The 17453-nt window shown below is 35.3% G+C and overlaps 1 protein-coding gene across 1 annotated transcript in view; it reads left to right on the top strand.

Annotated features, from left to right (window-relative positions):
- Positions 1 to 17453, top strand: part of LOC119804275 (heat shock factor protein 3-like) — a 54970-nt gene that overhangs the window by 19567 nt on the left and 17950 nt on the right. Inside the window, 1 exon segment of the mRNA XM_038315744.1 lies at positions 8435 to 8559. Coding sequence (XP_038171672.1) covers positions 8435 to 8559 — 125 coding nt within the window.

Genomic DNA, 17453 nt, shown 5'->3' with positions numbered 1-17453 from the left:
GTGATATGGTTCAGTGAATAAAAGTAATTGCCCCAAAGCCTGATGACCTGAGTTTAGTTCCTTGAACCCACATGGTAGAAAGAAAGAACTCCTGCAAGCAATCTTCTGACCTCCACATATATAATATGGAATGCATGAACATACATGATAAATAAATATAAAGCATTAAGATAGTAATGGAAAGACAACTGGGCAGATTCACAACATCTATTTCTAAGTGGTCACTCACTTGACTACACATGCAAAATCCAATTGTGCTCACTGGTCTTGACTCAGGTCAAGACTTTTCTGTATGTTCTCACTTGCATGGATGTAAATGCAAAGCCTGTCTCTATGTGGTCACCCTCCTGGGCAAATATTCAGATTCTCTCTATGAATATAGTTGCATAATCACATATGTAGAGTCTGATATATGTTGTCACTCATGTAGGTTCATATTTGAATTCTTTCTACCTGTATTCATATACAAGTGCTTTTATACTTGCTATGAATTAATTTTCAACGTAGGCAACACTGGCTGTCTTCATTTTGTCAGTTTTACTCTAAATGCATTTGACATCACCATCTAGACATAATTAATTGTTATCTCCTATATGTTCCCAAGTACTAGTATTTATCTATGTTGTAATGTAGTAGCTATGAATACATTTATATTCTCTACTCTGTTATCTTTCTTACAAGCAAGAATCTCATCTTATTGACTTGTAAATCCTCCACATAACTTGGCAAACTAGCTATGTTTGATTAAATGGTGTTCATTAAATGTTTGCAAATGGTTACTTGATAAGAATATTTAAAGTTATAGATTCAAATGCCCAGAGAGCATGTTAACTTCCTTGTAAGTATATTCCAAATGGAAAGGAATTGTATCTTTCTTGTAAAAATGTGGTATTTTGATGAGAAAAACAGCCCTCATTTGATTAGTTTTATGTTATTTGCTTTAATAGAGGATGTAGAAATTGGAAATAAAAGTTATACTTCTCATCACATGATAGGGAAATAATCCTTCAGAAAGCAATTCTTGAAATAAATGTTTACTTTTAAATATACTTGGACAATTTTCTGCTATTTATTAAGCATGGATTTATAGTAAACTGTGTTTAAGGGTATTACTTCGTAGACATTATGGCTATGCTCTCAACTGAGGATGTATTCTATTTCCCTCTTCACTCTCCTTCCACAAGACTTTTTTCTCCTCTCACTCCATATAAATACTAATGTATAAAATGTAGAACCTGGGTTCCATATGAAAAAGAAAGTGTGGTGTTTATCTTAGCTTGAGTTATCAGTCTTCATATAAAATTTTCTAGTTCTGGCCATTTGCTTGCAGAATCTATAATTTCATTTTTATTTTGTATAAATAAAATTTGTGTGTGTGTGTGTGTGTGTGTGTGTGTGTGTGTGTGTTGTCCATTAAAGAGTTGAGGGACATTTAGACTGATTAACTTTTTCCTATTGTGAATAGAACAGTTGTTAACATGGGTATGCAGAAATATTTCTGTTAAGATGTAGAGTCCTTTGAGTATATTAGCAAGAGTCATCTAGCTGTATTATATGTAATTTACTGTTAGTTTTTTTGAAAAAAGTCCACACTAATTTATACAATGACTATATCAGTTTATATACCTACTGACAGTGATTTAGAGTTTCTCTTTCCTTACACAGTCACCAGAATTTGTTGTCATTTGTTTTGTTTTGTTTTTGATAATAACTATTCTGACTATTGTTAGAGAAAATTTTAGAGTAGCTTTGATTCGGATTGCTAAAGATAATGAACATTTAAAAATTAATTGGCCATTTGAATTCCTTCTTTCAGAACCCTCACTTCCATTTCTAGCTTTTTTTGAATGGTTGTTTTCTTGTTTTTTAGATTTTTGAATTATTTGTACATTCTATATATTAATACTCAGATACATTATTGGCAAAATTTTTCTTTCATGCTGAAGGCTGTATCTTCCCTTCAAGAACGGCTCTTTTGCTATTCAGAAGCTTTATGACTTCAAGAGGCCTCACTTAATCCTCCCCCTTATTTCCTGAGTTGCTGGAATGCGATTCAGAAAGCTCTTACCTCTACTTATGACTTGTAGTGTTTTTCCTACTTTTTCCTGTAGCAGTTTCAGACTTTAAGGTTTCACATTGAGGTCTTTGACTGATTTGAAGTTGATTTGTTGTGCAAGATGAGAGATAAAAATTCATTTGTTTATGTGTATCTATCCAATTTCTTTAGCATCGTTTATTAAATAATCTTTCTTTTGTTTTTGTTATCAGTGTTGTCTAACCATGTGTCTGTAGCTGTGTGATTTTCTATCTCGATCTTCTATTATTTTCCATTGATTTGTCTTTGTCCCAGGACTATGTTGGATTTGTTACTGCTTCTCTATAATATTCCTTAAAATTAGGTATAGCAGTCCACATCATTACTCTTCTGTTCAATGTTGTTTTGTGTATCTAAGGTCTTATGGGTTCTAAAGTGAATTTTAATTTTTTTCTACTTTTGTGAAGAATGATAATAGATTTTTGTTGTTGTTGTTGTTTTGCTTTCTTTTGTTTTTCGAGACAGGGCCTCTCTGTAGCTTTGGAGCCTGTCCTGGAACTCACTCTTGTAGGCCAGGCTGGCCTCGAACTTACAGAGATCCTCCTGCTTTTGCCTCCCAAGTGCTGGGATTAAAGGCATACACCATCACTGCCCAGCCTGATAATCGAATCTTGATAAGGATTGTATTCTCTGCATTGCATTTGGCACAATGGTCATTTTCAGCGTTGATTTTCCTAATCCATGAGTATAAAAGGTATTTACATCGTTCAGTGTCTTCTTCCTTTTCTCTTGAATATTTTCAATTTTTCGCTGTACAAGTCTTTCATTTCTCTGATTAGGTCTGCTTCAGAATTGGGCCAGGACTTTGCAACAATTGTGAATGAGATTGTTTTCCTATTTTTTTCAACATATTTGTTATAGGTGTGTAAGAATACTATCAATGTGGGGGTTAGTTTGGTATCATGACATTTTGATAAAAGTGTTTCTCAGTTCAGTGTTGAGTGGAAATTTTATAATGTCTTATATATAGAATTATACCATTTGGTTAATTTTGTATCTTGCCATTTTGCTGAAAGTGTTCATCAGTTCAAGCTTGAGGTGGAGTATTTACTGTGCATTATGCATAGAATTATATCACTTGTAAGTAAGGATAAGTATACATTTTCTTTTCATATTTATGTTTTTTATTTGCTTCTTTTGTCTTATTGCTTTAGCTAAGAATTTCAACATTACAAAAAGTAAGAGTAGAGAAAGGGGCTTGGGATTCCACATGGTCTCACCTCAAGTTAGGTCCCATTCCTTCCTACCTCCTATGTTATCTGAGAAACAGAGCTCCTCCTCTGAGCTCTTCACCTGTGGGAATCAAGAAAGTTGCCCAAAATCAAAGCAACTCTGAGATTCCATCTTACACCTGTAAGAATGGCCAAAATCAAAAACACTGATGACAACTTATGCTGGAGAGGTTGTGGGGTAAAGGGAACACTCCTGCATTGCTGGTGGAAGTGCAAGCTGGTACAGGCTCTTTGGATATCAGCATGGCGATTTCTCAGAAAATTAGGAAACAACCTTTTTCAAGACCCAGCAATACCACTTTTGGGTATATATCCAAAGGATGCTGAATTGTGCCATAAGGACATGTGCTGAACTATGTTTGTAGTAGCATTGTTTGTCATAGCCAGAACCTGGAAACAATCTAAATGCCCCTCGACCAAAGAATGGATAAGGAAAATGTGGTACATTTACACAATGAAGTACTACACAGCAGAAAAAAACAATGACATCTTGAAATTTGCAGGAAAATGCATGGAGCTAGAAAACATCATATTGAATGAGGTAACCCAGACCCAGAAAGACAATTATCATATTTACTCACTCATAAATCATTTTTAAATGTAAAGCAAAGAAAACCAGCCTACAAATTACAATCCCAGAGAACCTAGACAACAATGAGGACTCTAAGAGAGACATACATAGATCTAATCTACATGGGAAGCAAAAAGAAAAGACAAGATCTCCTGAGTAAATTGGGTGCATGGGGACCATGGGAGAGGGTTGAAGGGGGAGGAGAGAGGCAGGGAGGGGAGCAGAGAAAAATGTAGAGCTCAATAAAATCAATTATAAAAAGAAAGTTGCCAAGATCACCATCCACCTCAGAACTCTCTATAAACACCTAAGAAGTCCTTGTATGGAATACATTTCCAGCAAGTAACTTTACTCAGCTAGATTATCAGTCATAATTGATAAGGAATGAAAAAAATTCCATGATTAAAACAGACTCAAAGCATTTATGACCCCTATACAAGCCTTACAAAGATTATTGGACGGAATACTTCAGAACAAAGAAAACACTGGTAGATACTAAATTACATCGTAATATCAGATTGGTAAGAGTAAATGACTTTGAAACCATACTGTCAAGAATGAACAGGAAATCCAGCAGGAAGAAAAGAAAAAAAAACAAACAGGAAAATATCAGAGTTAAATGTCAGAGACCAAATGGATCTAGCAGACATCTACAGAATATTCCCTAACATTATAAAATATATTTAAATGTGTTAAAGACAAAAATCTTATACTTATCTCAATAGAGGACAGAAAGGTCTTTGACAAAAATCCAACATCCTTTTCATGGTGAAATTGCTAGAGGAATTTGAATCAGAGGGAACATTCATCAAAATGTTAAAATCCATATATGACAAGTACACAGTCAACATCACCTTTAAATGGAGAAAAACTTGAACCAATACCATTAAAATCAGGAACAAAAGACTGCTAACTGTCTTTACTCCTATTTAACATAGTGCTCAAAGTTCTAGCTCGAACAGAAAACAAGAGAATTTTAACAAAAGAATACAAATAGGAAAAGAAGCAGTCAAATTATCACTGGGAGATGATGTGATACTATAAAAGACGCCAAGGACTCTGCTAGAAAATTCCTAGAACTTACTGCACTTTCCACAAAGTTGCAGGATACAAAATCAACATATAAACAAGCTTTTCATTTTCACAATGTTCTATTAGTCTATTATTGGTATTGATTCATGGGGAAATTGACTGCGGTTTTACTTAATCTGTAAAATACTGTTTAAAAATGAAGTTCTATTTAAAGAGCATCCTAACTTTTCCAGCAGTTTAAGGATTCAGGTTCCACATTGTCTTTGATCTACTTCAAGATGACTTTTGTGAGAGTGCTAGAAATTGGTCTAATTTCATTCTATGTGTGGACCTTGTGTTTCCCTAGATTATTTGTTGAATATCTGTCATTCCTCCAGTGAGCATTTTTGACAATTTTGTAGAAAATCAGGAAGTAATAATTGCATGAACATGAATCTGGACCTTCAGTTCTATTCCATTGGCCCCATTTTCTGCCAGTGCTATGATGTTTTAACCACCATGTCTCTGAAGTATCACCTGAAAAGAGATATGATAGCCTTTCCAGCATTATCCTTTTTTCTCAAGGGTCTTTTATACACACACACACACACACACACACACACTGTTCTTTTGAGAAGTCTTTATTCAGATATTTAGCATATGTATTTTTAATTTGGTTAGGATGTTTATTGCTTGGGAATAAATGACCTACTTTGGCACATCTCCAGATCTTTTTGTTTTTCTTCCTTTTTTTTTAAAAAAAAAAGTATGTTTATTTATTTATTTATGTATTTTCCCCTCTTATTAAAAATATATACTTTTCTCATACAATACATCTTGGTTGTACTTTCCTCTCCCTCTCCTCCTCCCATGCATGTGCACACTCTTTCAGCCTCTTTCAGGCTGAAAACTCTTCCAGGTTTTGCAACTGGGTGAAGGCTCTAGGTGGACATCAGCTCGATGTCTCCATAATGTTTCCATAATGGAAAAAAAAAACTTTCCATTTATGTAGGAAGTTGTTTTGTCCTTTTGATGGTGTCCTTTGCCATACAGAATTGTATGGGTGTTGTCTTCAGCAATGGGTTCCTGCCATCAGTTTGTAGAGAGCAACCTAGGATCTTGGCAATATCCTGGGGTTTTTTTTGGGGGGGGGGATTTCCATGGAACCCCTTTGGCTCACAACTTATTTGGATATAACCAAGTCTCTATACTGGAAGTTTCATTTGGTCACAAGAGATAGCCAGTTGGGCTTTTATCTCTCTCATTATTTGGATACTTCATTAGGATCACCTTCATATATTTTAGAAAGCTTCAACAGCACTGGGTTTCCATACATTCCCACAAATGCCTCTCAATTCTAGCTGTCTCTCCCTGCATCCCCTCCTTCAACTTTATCTCCCCTTCCCCTCCCACATAAACATTCCATTCCACTTCCCCATCCCCAGTCCACCCATAAAATTTATTCTATTTTCCCCTCCCAGAATGATCCATAGCCTACACCTTTCTTTATACCTAACTTCTCCAGGTCTATAGATTGTAGCTCAGTTATCATTTATTTAATGGCTATTATCCACATATAAGTGACTACATACCATATTATCTTTCTTTACCTGGATTGCCTCACACAAGATTTTTTTCTAGTAATATCCATTTGCCCGCAAATTTTATGATATCATTCCTTATCAGCTAAAATTACTCCATTGTGTAAATGTACCACATTTTCTTTATCCACTCTTCTCTTGAAGAACATCTGGCTTGCTTCCAGTTTCTGGGTATTATGAATAGAGCAACAAAGAACATAGTTGAGCAAGTGTCCTTTCATTAAAATCAAGTGTCCTTTAGGTATATATACAAGAGTTATATAGCTGGATCTTCAAGTCTATTGATTTCCAAAGTGGCTGTGTAAGTTTGAACTCCCACCAGCAATGGAGGAGTGTTCGGCTTATTCCACATCCTCACCAAAATGAGCTATCAGTTATATTATTGATCTTAGTCATTCTGAGAGTTGTAAGATAGAATCTCAAAGTAGGTTAGATTTGCATTCCCTGCTTGCTAAGTATGTTGAACATTTCTTTAAGTGTTCCAAAGCCATTTGAGAGTCCTCTATTGATAATTTTCTATTTAGATCTGTTCCAACCTTTTAATTGGACTATTTGCTTTTTTGATACCTACTCTCTTGAATTCTTTATATATTTTGAATATTGGACCTCTATTGGATGTGGAATTGAAAAAAAAAACTTTCCCTTTATATAGGCAGATGTTTTGTCCGTTTGATGATGTACTTTGCCTTACAGATGCTTTTCGGTTTCATGAGGTCCCCTTTATTAATTGTTGATCTTAGTTCCTGCACTATCTGTTCTGTTCAGGAAGTTGTCTCCTGTGCCAATAATTTCAAGGCTGCTCCCTATTTTCTTTTCTATCAGGTTCAGTGTGTCTGGTTTTATGTTGAAGTCTTTGATCCACTTGGATTTGAGTTTTGTGCAGTGTGATAGATATGGGTCTATTTGTCTTATTCTACATTAAGAAATGCTGTCTTTTTTCCAGTGTCTATTTTTGGCTTCTTTATTAAAAATCCCGTGTCTATGGGTGTGTGGAGTTATGTCTAGATCTTCCATTCAATTCCATTGATCTACATGGCTGTTTTCCTTTTTCATACTGTCTTCTTTTTCAGTATTTTCCAAATGATTAACATGGTACCAAAAGGATATGAGACCCAGAACACATAGTGTTATCCCCCCTCACACACACACTTGGAAATATATGAAATATTGTAGTATCTTGGCATTTAGTTAGCTACTGGAAAAAAATTTGAACCTGTTGGTTAAAATAAGGCTTGAGTATTATATATAAATGTGTGTGTGTGTGTGTGTGTGTGTGTGTGTTCCATCCTTATTTATTTTGACTCTAAAGTTACTCCCAAGTTGTGTATAAGCAATTTAGATCTCAAATGCTGGGACCTGGAAAACAGCTCAGCTGGTACAATCCTTGTGCAAGTGTGAGGAAATGGATTCAGGTTCCCTTAACCAATGTAAAAGTCAAGTGGACATTGCACATCTTAAATCCCAGTACTGAGGTATAAAGGACAGAGATAGGCAGATCTAAGGAACTCACTTGGCCAGCCAGTTTAGATGTAATAGCAAATTCCAAGTCTAATGAGAGATGCTACCTAAAAAAAAAAAAAAAAAAAAAAAGGTGGAAAGGGGATTGAAGAAGAAATCATGGCATCAACCTCTGGTCTCTATATGCTTGTACACAGGAGACCACATCAACACAGGTGCTTGTACACGTACACACACACACACACACACACACACACACACACACACACACGGCATAAAGAAAAATAAAAAGAAATGGTAGTATCCAAGTTTGAGATTAAGCTATTGTAGTGTACCAATTCTTTTATGACCATCAAAAAATTTTAAATATTACTTACTTCTTCTGATACTTCCAGATTTCTTGTTAGAATCGCTTGTATGACATTCATTATTATTGTCTAATTTTCAGTTTTGTTCTTTATACTAGATGGTTTCCGAAAGGTTTCACCGCAGAGTGAAAAGACTAGTGAGAAAAAGAAAGGTTCTATAGAATTTCAGCATCCACTCTTCAAAAAAGGAGGAGCCTGTCTTCTTGAAAATATTAAGCGAAAGGTAGGAAGTAGATCCGTCCCTCATACATTTTTTGTAGGATTTAGGGTAGCATGCAGTCCTTACTCTAAACATTTCATGATTTATCTAAGTCTTTGCATGAAGCTGCTGGAATCAGGAACTGGTTGCTAGGTGTATTTTGGGTTGTTGTAAATTGACCTTTAGGATTTAATTTATCCAAAAACTAATTTCTGTGATAAACTATTCTTTGTGCTCTATTTTATTTTCTTTTATCATTTTTACTATGTAGATATTGATATAAGATTTTAGAAAATAAGCAGAGGAGGATAGGATAGATTACATGGTTACACAGTTTTTCATTTGCAAGATTTCTTTGTATGTTGGAAATTCACGTGACCTTTGTCTATATACTAGAAGTTCAGGACCAAAAATAAATATAGAAAGAAAATGTATAATGTCAGTAAGAATAGTGAATAGTGGTTGTCAATACATATTTTTTTAAATCTCTAAGTGTCTTAAGACATTTTTGGAAAACTATGATTTATTTTCATAAAAAAACTATAGAAGTATTTTTTTCATCTTTATTCTCTCATAATCACAGTTCAATATTCTTATTAATACATGATGTTTAATTATATAAGTATTTTTATTTTAATGTATAGTGTGCACAGTATTATAGCTTTTAAATAAGTTAACATTATATTTTAATCAATTCAAACTTTATTAATTAGATAAACTTTTTTTAGTAGTAGAAGCAGCGGGCTGCATCCCGCCACCCAGCTAGCTTTACCCAAAATAATTACATGGAAACTGTATTCTTTTAAACACTGCCTGGCCCATTAGTTTTAACCTCTTGTTGGCTAATTCTCATATCTTGTTTTAACCCATATTTAGTAATCTGTGTAGCACCACGAGGTGGTGGCTTACCAGGAAGATTCTTAACCTTTGTCCACCTCGGAGAGGAGAGCTATGGCGACTGACTGAGGCATCTGCCTGACTCTGCTTTCTTTTTCCCACAATTTTGTTCTGTCTACTCCACCTACCTAATTTTCTATCCTATTAAAGGGCCAAGAAAGTTTCTTTATTAACCAATGAAAGTAACACATAGACAGATGACCCTCCTCCATCACATTTTCTTACAAGAATACATATATATTTCCTTTGTTTCAACAGAAATGTTCACTTCCACATTAATTATATATACATACACAACACACACACACACACACACACACATATATATATATATATATATATATATATATATATATATATATATATATATATAGTGTATGAATCTAGGAACCACAAATGAGAGGATGCATAGAATATCTGTGTTTCTGAGATTAGTTTCATTCATTCATTCTTTCTTTGTTTTTGTGAGACAGGGTCTCACTATGTAGCCCCAGCTGTCCTGGAACTCACTACATAGACCAGGCAGACCTCAAAATCACAGTGACCCACCTGTATCTGCCTCCCAAATGCTGGTAATAAAGGCAAGCACCACCACATCTAGCTTAATTTTATTCTTTAAACATGATTGTATCTAGTTGCATCTAATTTTCTACAAACAACAAACACAAAATCCACAGAGACATGGGTTTAAGCTAGGTTACTATCTTTCTGTCTGTTGGTTAGATGGGCCGGGGTCTATTGATCTCATTTATCTTCTCAAAGATTTGGGTTTTCTTATTCTTTGTATTGTGTTCTTTGTATCTGTTTCATTAATCTCTCTTCTGATTTATATTATTTCTTACCATTGACTGCATTTGGATATGATTTGTCCTTCCTTTCAAAATTTTTGGTTGCATCATTAAGTCAATTATTGGTGCTTTTCTGGTTTTTTAATGTAGTCACTTAGAGGTATAAATTTCTCAAATAAGATTCATCTAATGTGTCCTGAATGCTTTGTTGTACTGTTTTAACTTCGTTTAATTCCATAAATGTTTTTATTTCTGTCTTGATTTCTTCTTTGACCTACTCATCATTCATAACAAATTGTTTAATCTCCAGATCTTCAGGAGTATGTGCATTTATGAGTTTTCTATCCATTTTAAGTTTTTATTGCATTGCTGTTCAGTAGGACACAGGAGTTATTTCTATCCCTTTTAATTTGCAAATATTTATTTTCTGTCCCAAGATGTGATCTATGTTAGAAAAGTTTCTATGTGCTACTGAGTATCATGAATATTCTTTGGTGTTGGGTGGAATATTCTGTAGGTATCTGTTAAGTTCATTTGATGTATGATGGTATTTATTTCTAATTACATTTTTGTTCAGATGACCTGTCTATTGGGAGAAGAGACATATTGAAGGCACCTACAATTATTTGGTTGTTATTAACCTGTGTCATTGATCTCAATCATATACTTTTTATGAAATTGGTGCACCAGAATTTCGTGCATATATATTAGAGTTGTGTGCCATTTGGGTTATTTATCTCCTTATTTGAATGATGTGTTCTTTATCTCTTCTATTTTATCATATATTAAGATAGCAACGCTTGTTTACTTCCTGGTCCCATTTGTTTGCAGCACTTTTTTTCCATCCCTTCACTGTAAAGTAGTTCCCAGGATTAAAACAAAGATGAGTTTCTTGTAGACAGAAGAAGTACGGATTTTGTGTGTTTTTAGAACTTGGATTACATTGTTTCAACCTTTTCTGGCTTTCAAAGTTTTGCATTGAAAAATCAGCTGTTATTCTGATGGATTTTTCTTATCTGTGATGTGTGGCTTTTCTCTTGCTGCTTTCTGTGCCTTCTTTTTGTTCTTTATATTTTCTGTTTTAAATATTATATATAAATCCAATGGTAGAGAGTTGTTTTTCTGTATCATTTGCTTAGTAAAAAAAAAAATCCATCCTTTCACCTTAAAACTGTCATTGTTTGGAGGCAACAAATCAATAGATCTTGCTTTTAATTTAATCTTTTAATCTTTGTCTTTTGCCTAGGGAATTAATACCTGGCATGAACAGAGTTATTGTTGAAGGATGTATATTAATTCCTGATATTTTATTGTTTTCTGGTTTTGAGGCTTATTCTTCTACCTAATTGTTACAGGAGTACAGTTTATTTTTTCCTGTGGCCCTATGGATGTTTTCCTTTTTACTCCAAAGGGACTCCTTTAAGTATCTTCCACAAATCTGGACTACTGGTCATGAATGCCTTCAGCCCGTTTCCTTGAATTTTTCCACATAGTTTTGCTGCATATAATATTTTGGGATGATAATTGTTTTTCAGAACGTAAAATATGTCATCTCATGGTTTTTACTTTTTTTCCCATTGTTACTGTTACCCTCACAAGCCTGCTTTTGTAGGTGATGTCTCTTGTGTTGCTTTCAAAATAGGTTTTTGGTTTCTGTAGTTAGTAGTTTAGTTGAAAGGAAGTTCTTTCATATCTATTTACTGTTTGTGTCCTAAATGCTTCCTATATCTAGGTTGGCTTCTCTTTCATAATTCTGGGAAACTTTCTGGTACCCAAACCATAACTATATCTTCATAATGGAAATTTATTGTTTCTTTTATATCAGTGATTCTAGATTTGGTATTATCATAGCATGATGAGTATCCTGACTGTATCAACCATACTTTTAGGTTAATTTATGTGAGGCCTTTCTGGAATATTTGATTCCTCCATTAAACTTCAAGCACAAGTGTTGTATCCTGCCCTTGAAACATTCTACAGACATTTTCACTTCGTTTGCATTTTTCTAATATTTCAGTTTAGTTTTCTTCAGTGTTGCCATGTTTGGATTCTTTTTTGATACGTAATATTTATTTTTATAATTATTATTTTTCTATTTATTACTTTCTGAATTTTTGTGTGAGTTCTTAGAATTCCTTCAGCTTGTCTTCTTTAATTTTATATTTTAGAGTCACCTAACTAAAATTTCATGTAACTAAATTCTTACTGGAGACTAATTTTATAGAATTATGATTTTTGGAGGACTACTATTACTTTTTTGGGGTTTTCAAATTATGGCTTTCCATTGGGTCTTGTATATCTGGAACTTAGCTCTTGACTGGATTTATTTATTTTAAATTTCATTATGATTAACTAACTCATTAATTTTAAATCACCCTCATTATTTCAGGGGAACTCTCTGGTCTTTACAAATGAAAGCTATGTTGTTATAAGTTTGAGGTGTTGTTTTCATCTGCAGTACAGCTAATGAGGACACCAGATTTTGATCCATAGTATTCCCCTGCAGTTACAATATTGTCTGGAAAAAAAAAGCACTTTCAAGGGATAGGCTCTCAATAGCAGTCCGGTATTAACCGGCAATAAAAAGTTTATCTGTTCTTATTCATGATCAATTTTAGGGGTGAAAGGAACACAGTTTATTAGTTTTGTGTACCAAATAGCTTAGTTGTTTTTGATATGAGTAGAAAGAAAAATAAACAAATAGCAACAGTTTACAGCAACAGAAAGAATGCAGGGTAAGAGCAGTGTGTTTTGTTATTTGACTGAGAAAAAGTGGAGAGAAAATATATATAAAGGAACAAGAAGTAGGGAGAGGAGGAAAAATATTAAAGGTTAATTGAAGAAGGAGACATATGCAAACCTTGCCAAGCCTATGTTCTTTGGGAAACGAAAAATGTAAAAGAAAGACGAGGAAAGGGGGCGTGAGAGAGATATTATGGGTGAGGGTAACGTGGAATGTAGTGGATGGATGCATTCTATCTAGCCTGTTGTTGCTTAGCTCCCAGAAATCTGACTTAGACTGGTCATCTTGTTTTATTGATTCCTATACTTCTTCCTGGAGATCGTGTTATTCTGGTCCGTGGGGAGGGCTTTCACTGGTGGAAACTCAGATGCTGGTCATATTTCTGAGTAGTTCGTAGGTGTCATGTTACTAATGATGGACTCATCTCTGTGGGGAAGATTGTGTCTATTATCTGGTGAGCAGCTTAGGGCCTATACCATTCAATGGCAACCTTTGGCTTTCAAATTAGATTCTGCTTTACTTATTTCTGACTCAAAGGTGTTGCCCTATTATCTGGAAGAATTTTCTTAGACCAAATTCAGCACGTAGGCATGTGTCATCCACTCTGAGCTTCCTGGGAGGTACTGTCACATATGGTCACAGTGGCCAAGGCACTAGGTCCACAGAAGTCTTTTTCAAACAGCATCTTTCAGCTATTCTGGGACTGAGACTACTTCTAACCTTCCAATAACCATTTTGGAAACTGCACAGCCCCCATTCGAAGGCATTGATATGCATTTAGCACTACTACTTCTTCTCAGACCTGTAAACCCATTCACATTGTGTGTCCAGAGATTATCGGGGCCATACTTCAAAAGCCTGTACTTTACAGAATTGGAAAAATTTAAAGGAAATTGGACAATTTTCCTGGATTGCTACCACATATCAAAATTAAATCAAGAACAGAGAAACAATTATAAGAGACCTATAACAATCTAAGGAAATAGAAGCAGTCATCGAAACTTCCCCAATAACAACAACAACAAAAAGCCCAGAGCCCAGATGGTTTCAGTGCAGAATTCCTACCAGAATTTCAAAGAAGAACTAATACTAATACTCCTCAGATTGTTCCACACACTAGAAACAGAAGGGAAATTGCCAAACAAGTTTTTAACAAGGCTAGAGTTACCCTGATAACCAATCATACAAAGATGCAACTAAGACAGAGAATTACAGACCAATCCTCCCTCATAAACATGGTGCAGAAAGAATCTCAATAAATGAGTGGCAAACCAAATCCAGAAACACATCAGAAAATCATCCACCACATCAGTAGTATTCATCCCAGAGATAGACGGAAGGATTGGTTAAATATGACATATCTTATCAATGTAATCCCACCAATATAAACAAACATGAAAGAATAAAACAACATGGTCATCTTATTAGATGCTGAAAAGGCCTTTGACAAATTCAACACTCCTTTATGGTAAAGATCTTGGACAGATCAGAGGTACAAGGAACATACCTAAACATAATAAGGTAATATATAGCAAGCTGACAGCCAACATCAAATTAAATGGAGAGAATCTCAAAGTGAGGGTAGTAAAATAAAGAACAAGACAGGCTGTCCACTCTCTCTGATCTATTCAATTTAGTGCTTGAAGTTCTAGCTAGAGCAATAAGACAAGAAAAATAGATCAGGGGGATACAAATTAGAAAAGAAGAAGTCACACTTTCATTATTTGCTGATAATATGATAGTATACATATGGGACCCCAAAAATTCTACCAGAGAATTCCTACAACTGATAAAAAAAAAAACCTTCAGTGATGTGGCATGATGCAAAGTTAACTTAAAAGCAAGCAAACAAACAAAAAAACAGTAGCCTTCCTATATACAAATGATAAATGGGCTTAGAAAGAAATCAGAGAAACAATGTCCTTTATAATAACCACAAATAATATAAAATACCTTGAGGTAACTCTAACCAAACAAGTAAAAGACTTTAAGTGCCTTAAGGCTTTGAAGAAAGAAATCAAAGAAGATATCAGAAAATGGAAAGATATCCCATGATTTGGGGTAGGTAGAATTAACATAGTAAAAATGGCAATCTTACCAAAAACAATCTACAGATTCAATGCAATGCCTATCAAAATCTCAACAAAATTCTTCACAGACCTCAAAAGTACAATACTTCATATGAAAAAAAGCAGAATAGCCAAAACAATCCTAATATATATATATATAGGATCACCATCCTAGACTTCAAGTTCTACTATAAAGCTATAGTTATAAAAACACCTTGGTCGAGGGGGGGAGCAATGAAAGAGATATTTTGGTAGAGGAGGCCATTATGGGGTTAGGGAGAAACCTGGTGCCAGGGAAACTCCCAGGAATCCACAAGAATGACCCCAGCTAAAACTTCTAACAATAGTGAAGAGGGTGTCTGAACTGGCCTTCTCCTGTAATCAGATTTGTGACCACCCTAATTGTCATCATAGAACCTTCATCCAGTAACTGATGAAAGCAGATACAGAGATCCACAGGCAAGCACCAGGCCGAGCTCCATAAGTACAAACGAAGAGAGGGAGGAGGATTATATGAGCAAAGGGGTTCAAGATGATGACAGGGAAACTCACAGAGACAGCTGACTTTAAACCAACAGCTAAGGGACCTACATGGGACCCACCTAGGCCCTCTGCATGTCATTGACAGTTGTGTGGTTTCATCTATTTGTGGAGTTCCTAGCAGTGGGACCAGGATCTATCCCTGGCACATGAGCTGTCTTTTTGGAACCTATTCCCTATGGTAGAATACCTTACTAAGCCTTGATGCAGTCAGGAGAAGCTTGGTCCTGCCTCAAGGTGCCAGGCTTTGTTGACTCTCCATGGGAGGCCCTTAACCCTTCTGAGGCCTGGATTGGGGGGTGGGTAGAAAGGAGGTGAAGGAGGGAAAAGAAGGAGAAGGAGGGGGGAACTGCGGCTGGTATGTAAAATAGTTTTAATTTAAAAGGAAAGTAGATCAAATTTTGTTTTTCTTATACCGAATTGAACTGCTCTCAATTTAGTGATGGTGATTTTGGAATGACAGCTTCTATTCTAGGAGCTAGAGAACGGAAAACAATGCTTCACGGAGTCATTTTTCAATCCATTGAAAAGGGAGTTATGTTCAGACATTGCTGATTTTACTGAGCACTTAATCTTCTTGGTCTAATTAAGAATAATTTTAAGACATATGACCTGAAGAGTGTTTAATTTGAGATTAAAACTTCTACATGGGGAACAATGATTCTCATATCTCATTAGTTATTGAAAGTAATAATATATAAGAGGAATACCATCTTTTTATTTAATTTTTATGATTGAAAAAAGACAGAACTTTTGCAGCAGTGCCTTGGTAGCTTTTATTCCATTAGTTCGGTGAATATCACAGAGAGGATATGTACTGTCTGAAGAGGAGATACCTAGTTTATGAGCTATCCAGGTGGTAGGCAATTTGTTTTTCATCACAGAATCAAAAGAGAGAACTGGCTCATTGATAATATAATTGTTCCCTCTTCTTTTTTTCTTTTTAATTTTGTTTAAATAACATTTTTTAATTTTTTTGTACCAATTAGTTTCCCCTCCCTCCTCATGTCCCATCTACCCCTCCCCATCCTCTGCTCCTCCATCTCCTTTCAGAAAGGTGCAGACCTCCCATGAGCTTACACAAAGCATGGCACATCAAGCTGGGGCAGGACTGAGGCAGGACAAGGCAATCCAGTATGGGAACAGGTTACCAAAAGCCAGCTAAGGGCCAGGGAGCGGTCCTGTTTTCACTGTTAGAAGCCCAAGAGACCAAACTACAGGATTGTCACACACCTGCAGAGGGTCTAGATCAGTCTCATGCAGGACCCCTGTTAGTCAAGGGTCCTTGAGCTTTCCTGAGCTCAGGTCAGCATTCTCTGTGGGTTTCCCAATCTTTTTTTTTTTTATGCCCCTGGCTCATACAATCCCTCCTCCCTTTCTTCCAGAAGACTCTCAGAGCTCAGTGCAGTGCTTGTGAATCTCTGCCTCTGCTTCCGTCAGTTACTGGATAGAGTATGTCTGATGGCAGTTAATCCTGGTAAAAATATATCTATACTACTAATTTTCAGTTTACTACGTACTGTTTCTCATGGCCATCGTTTTATGTTTACGTATCCAATTTCTCTCCAGTCTATTAATTATACAGCAGTGTTTCACAGATCAACTTATTCTTCTGACACATTTCCAGCAGATAAAACGAGGTAGAAGTTTCTATTCACAGTTTTGAAGTTTTACTTTGAGGGACCAGGAGCCTCTAGTTCCTATTTGTAGTGGTGGTGTGACATAAAGCTTTAATTTAAAATAATTGATAATGTTTTATTCTGTTAATTTTTTTTATCTTGTATTGCTTCTCTCATCTGTATTTAAAAGTTTTAATAAGCTTTTATTATGTCCATACTGTAAGACTGTGAATGAATGAAACTTTTAAAGGTTCTATTAACT

The sequence above is a fragment of the Arvicola amphibius genome, chromosome X, assembly GCF_903992535.2.
Source record: "Arvicola amphibius chromosome X, mArvAmp1.2, whole genome shotgun sequence".
Taxonomy (NCBI): Eukaryota; Metazoa; Chordata; class Mammalia; order Rodentia; family Cricetidae; genus Arvicola; species Arvicola amphibius.
The sequence above is the reverse complement of the archived record's forward strand: the minus strand, read 5'-3'. Positions and strand labels throughout refer to the sequence as shown.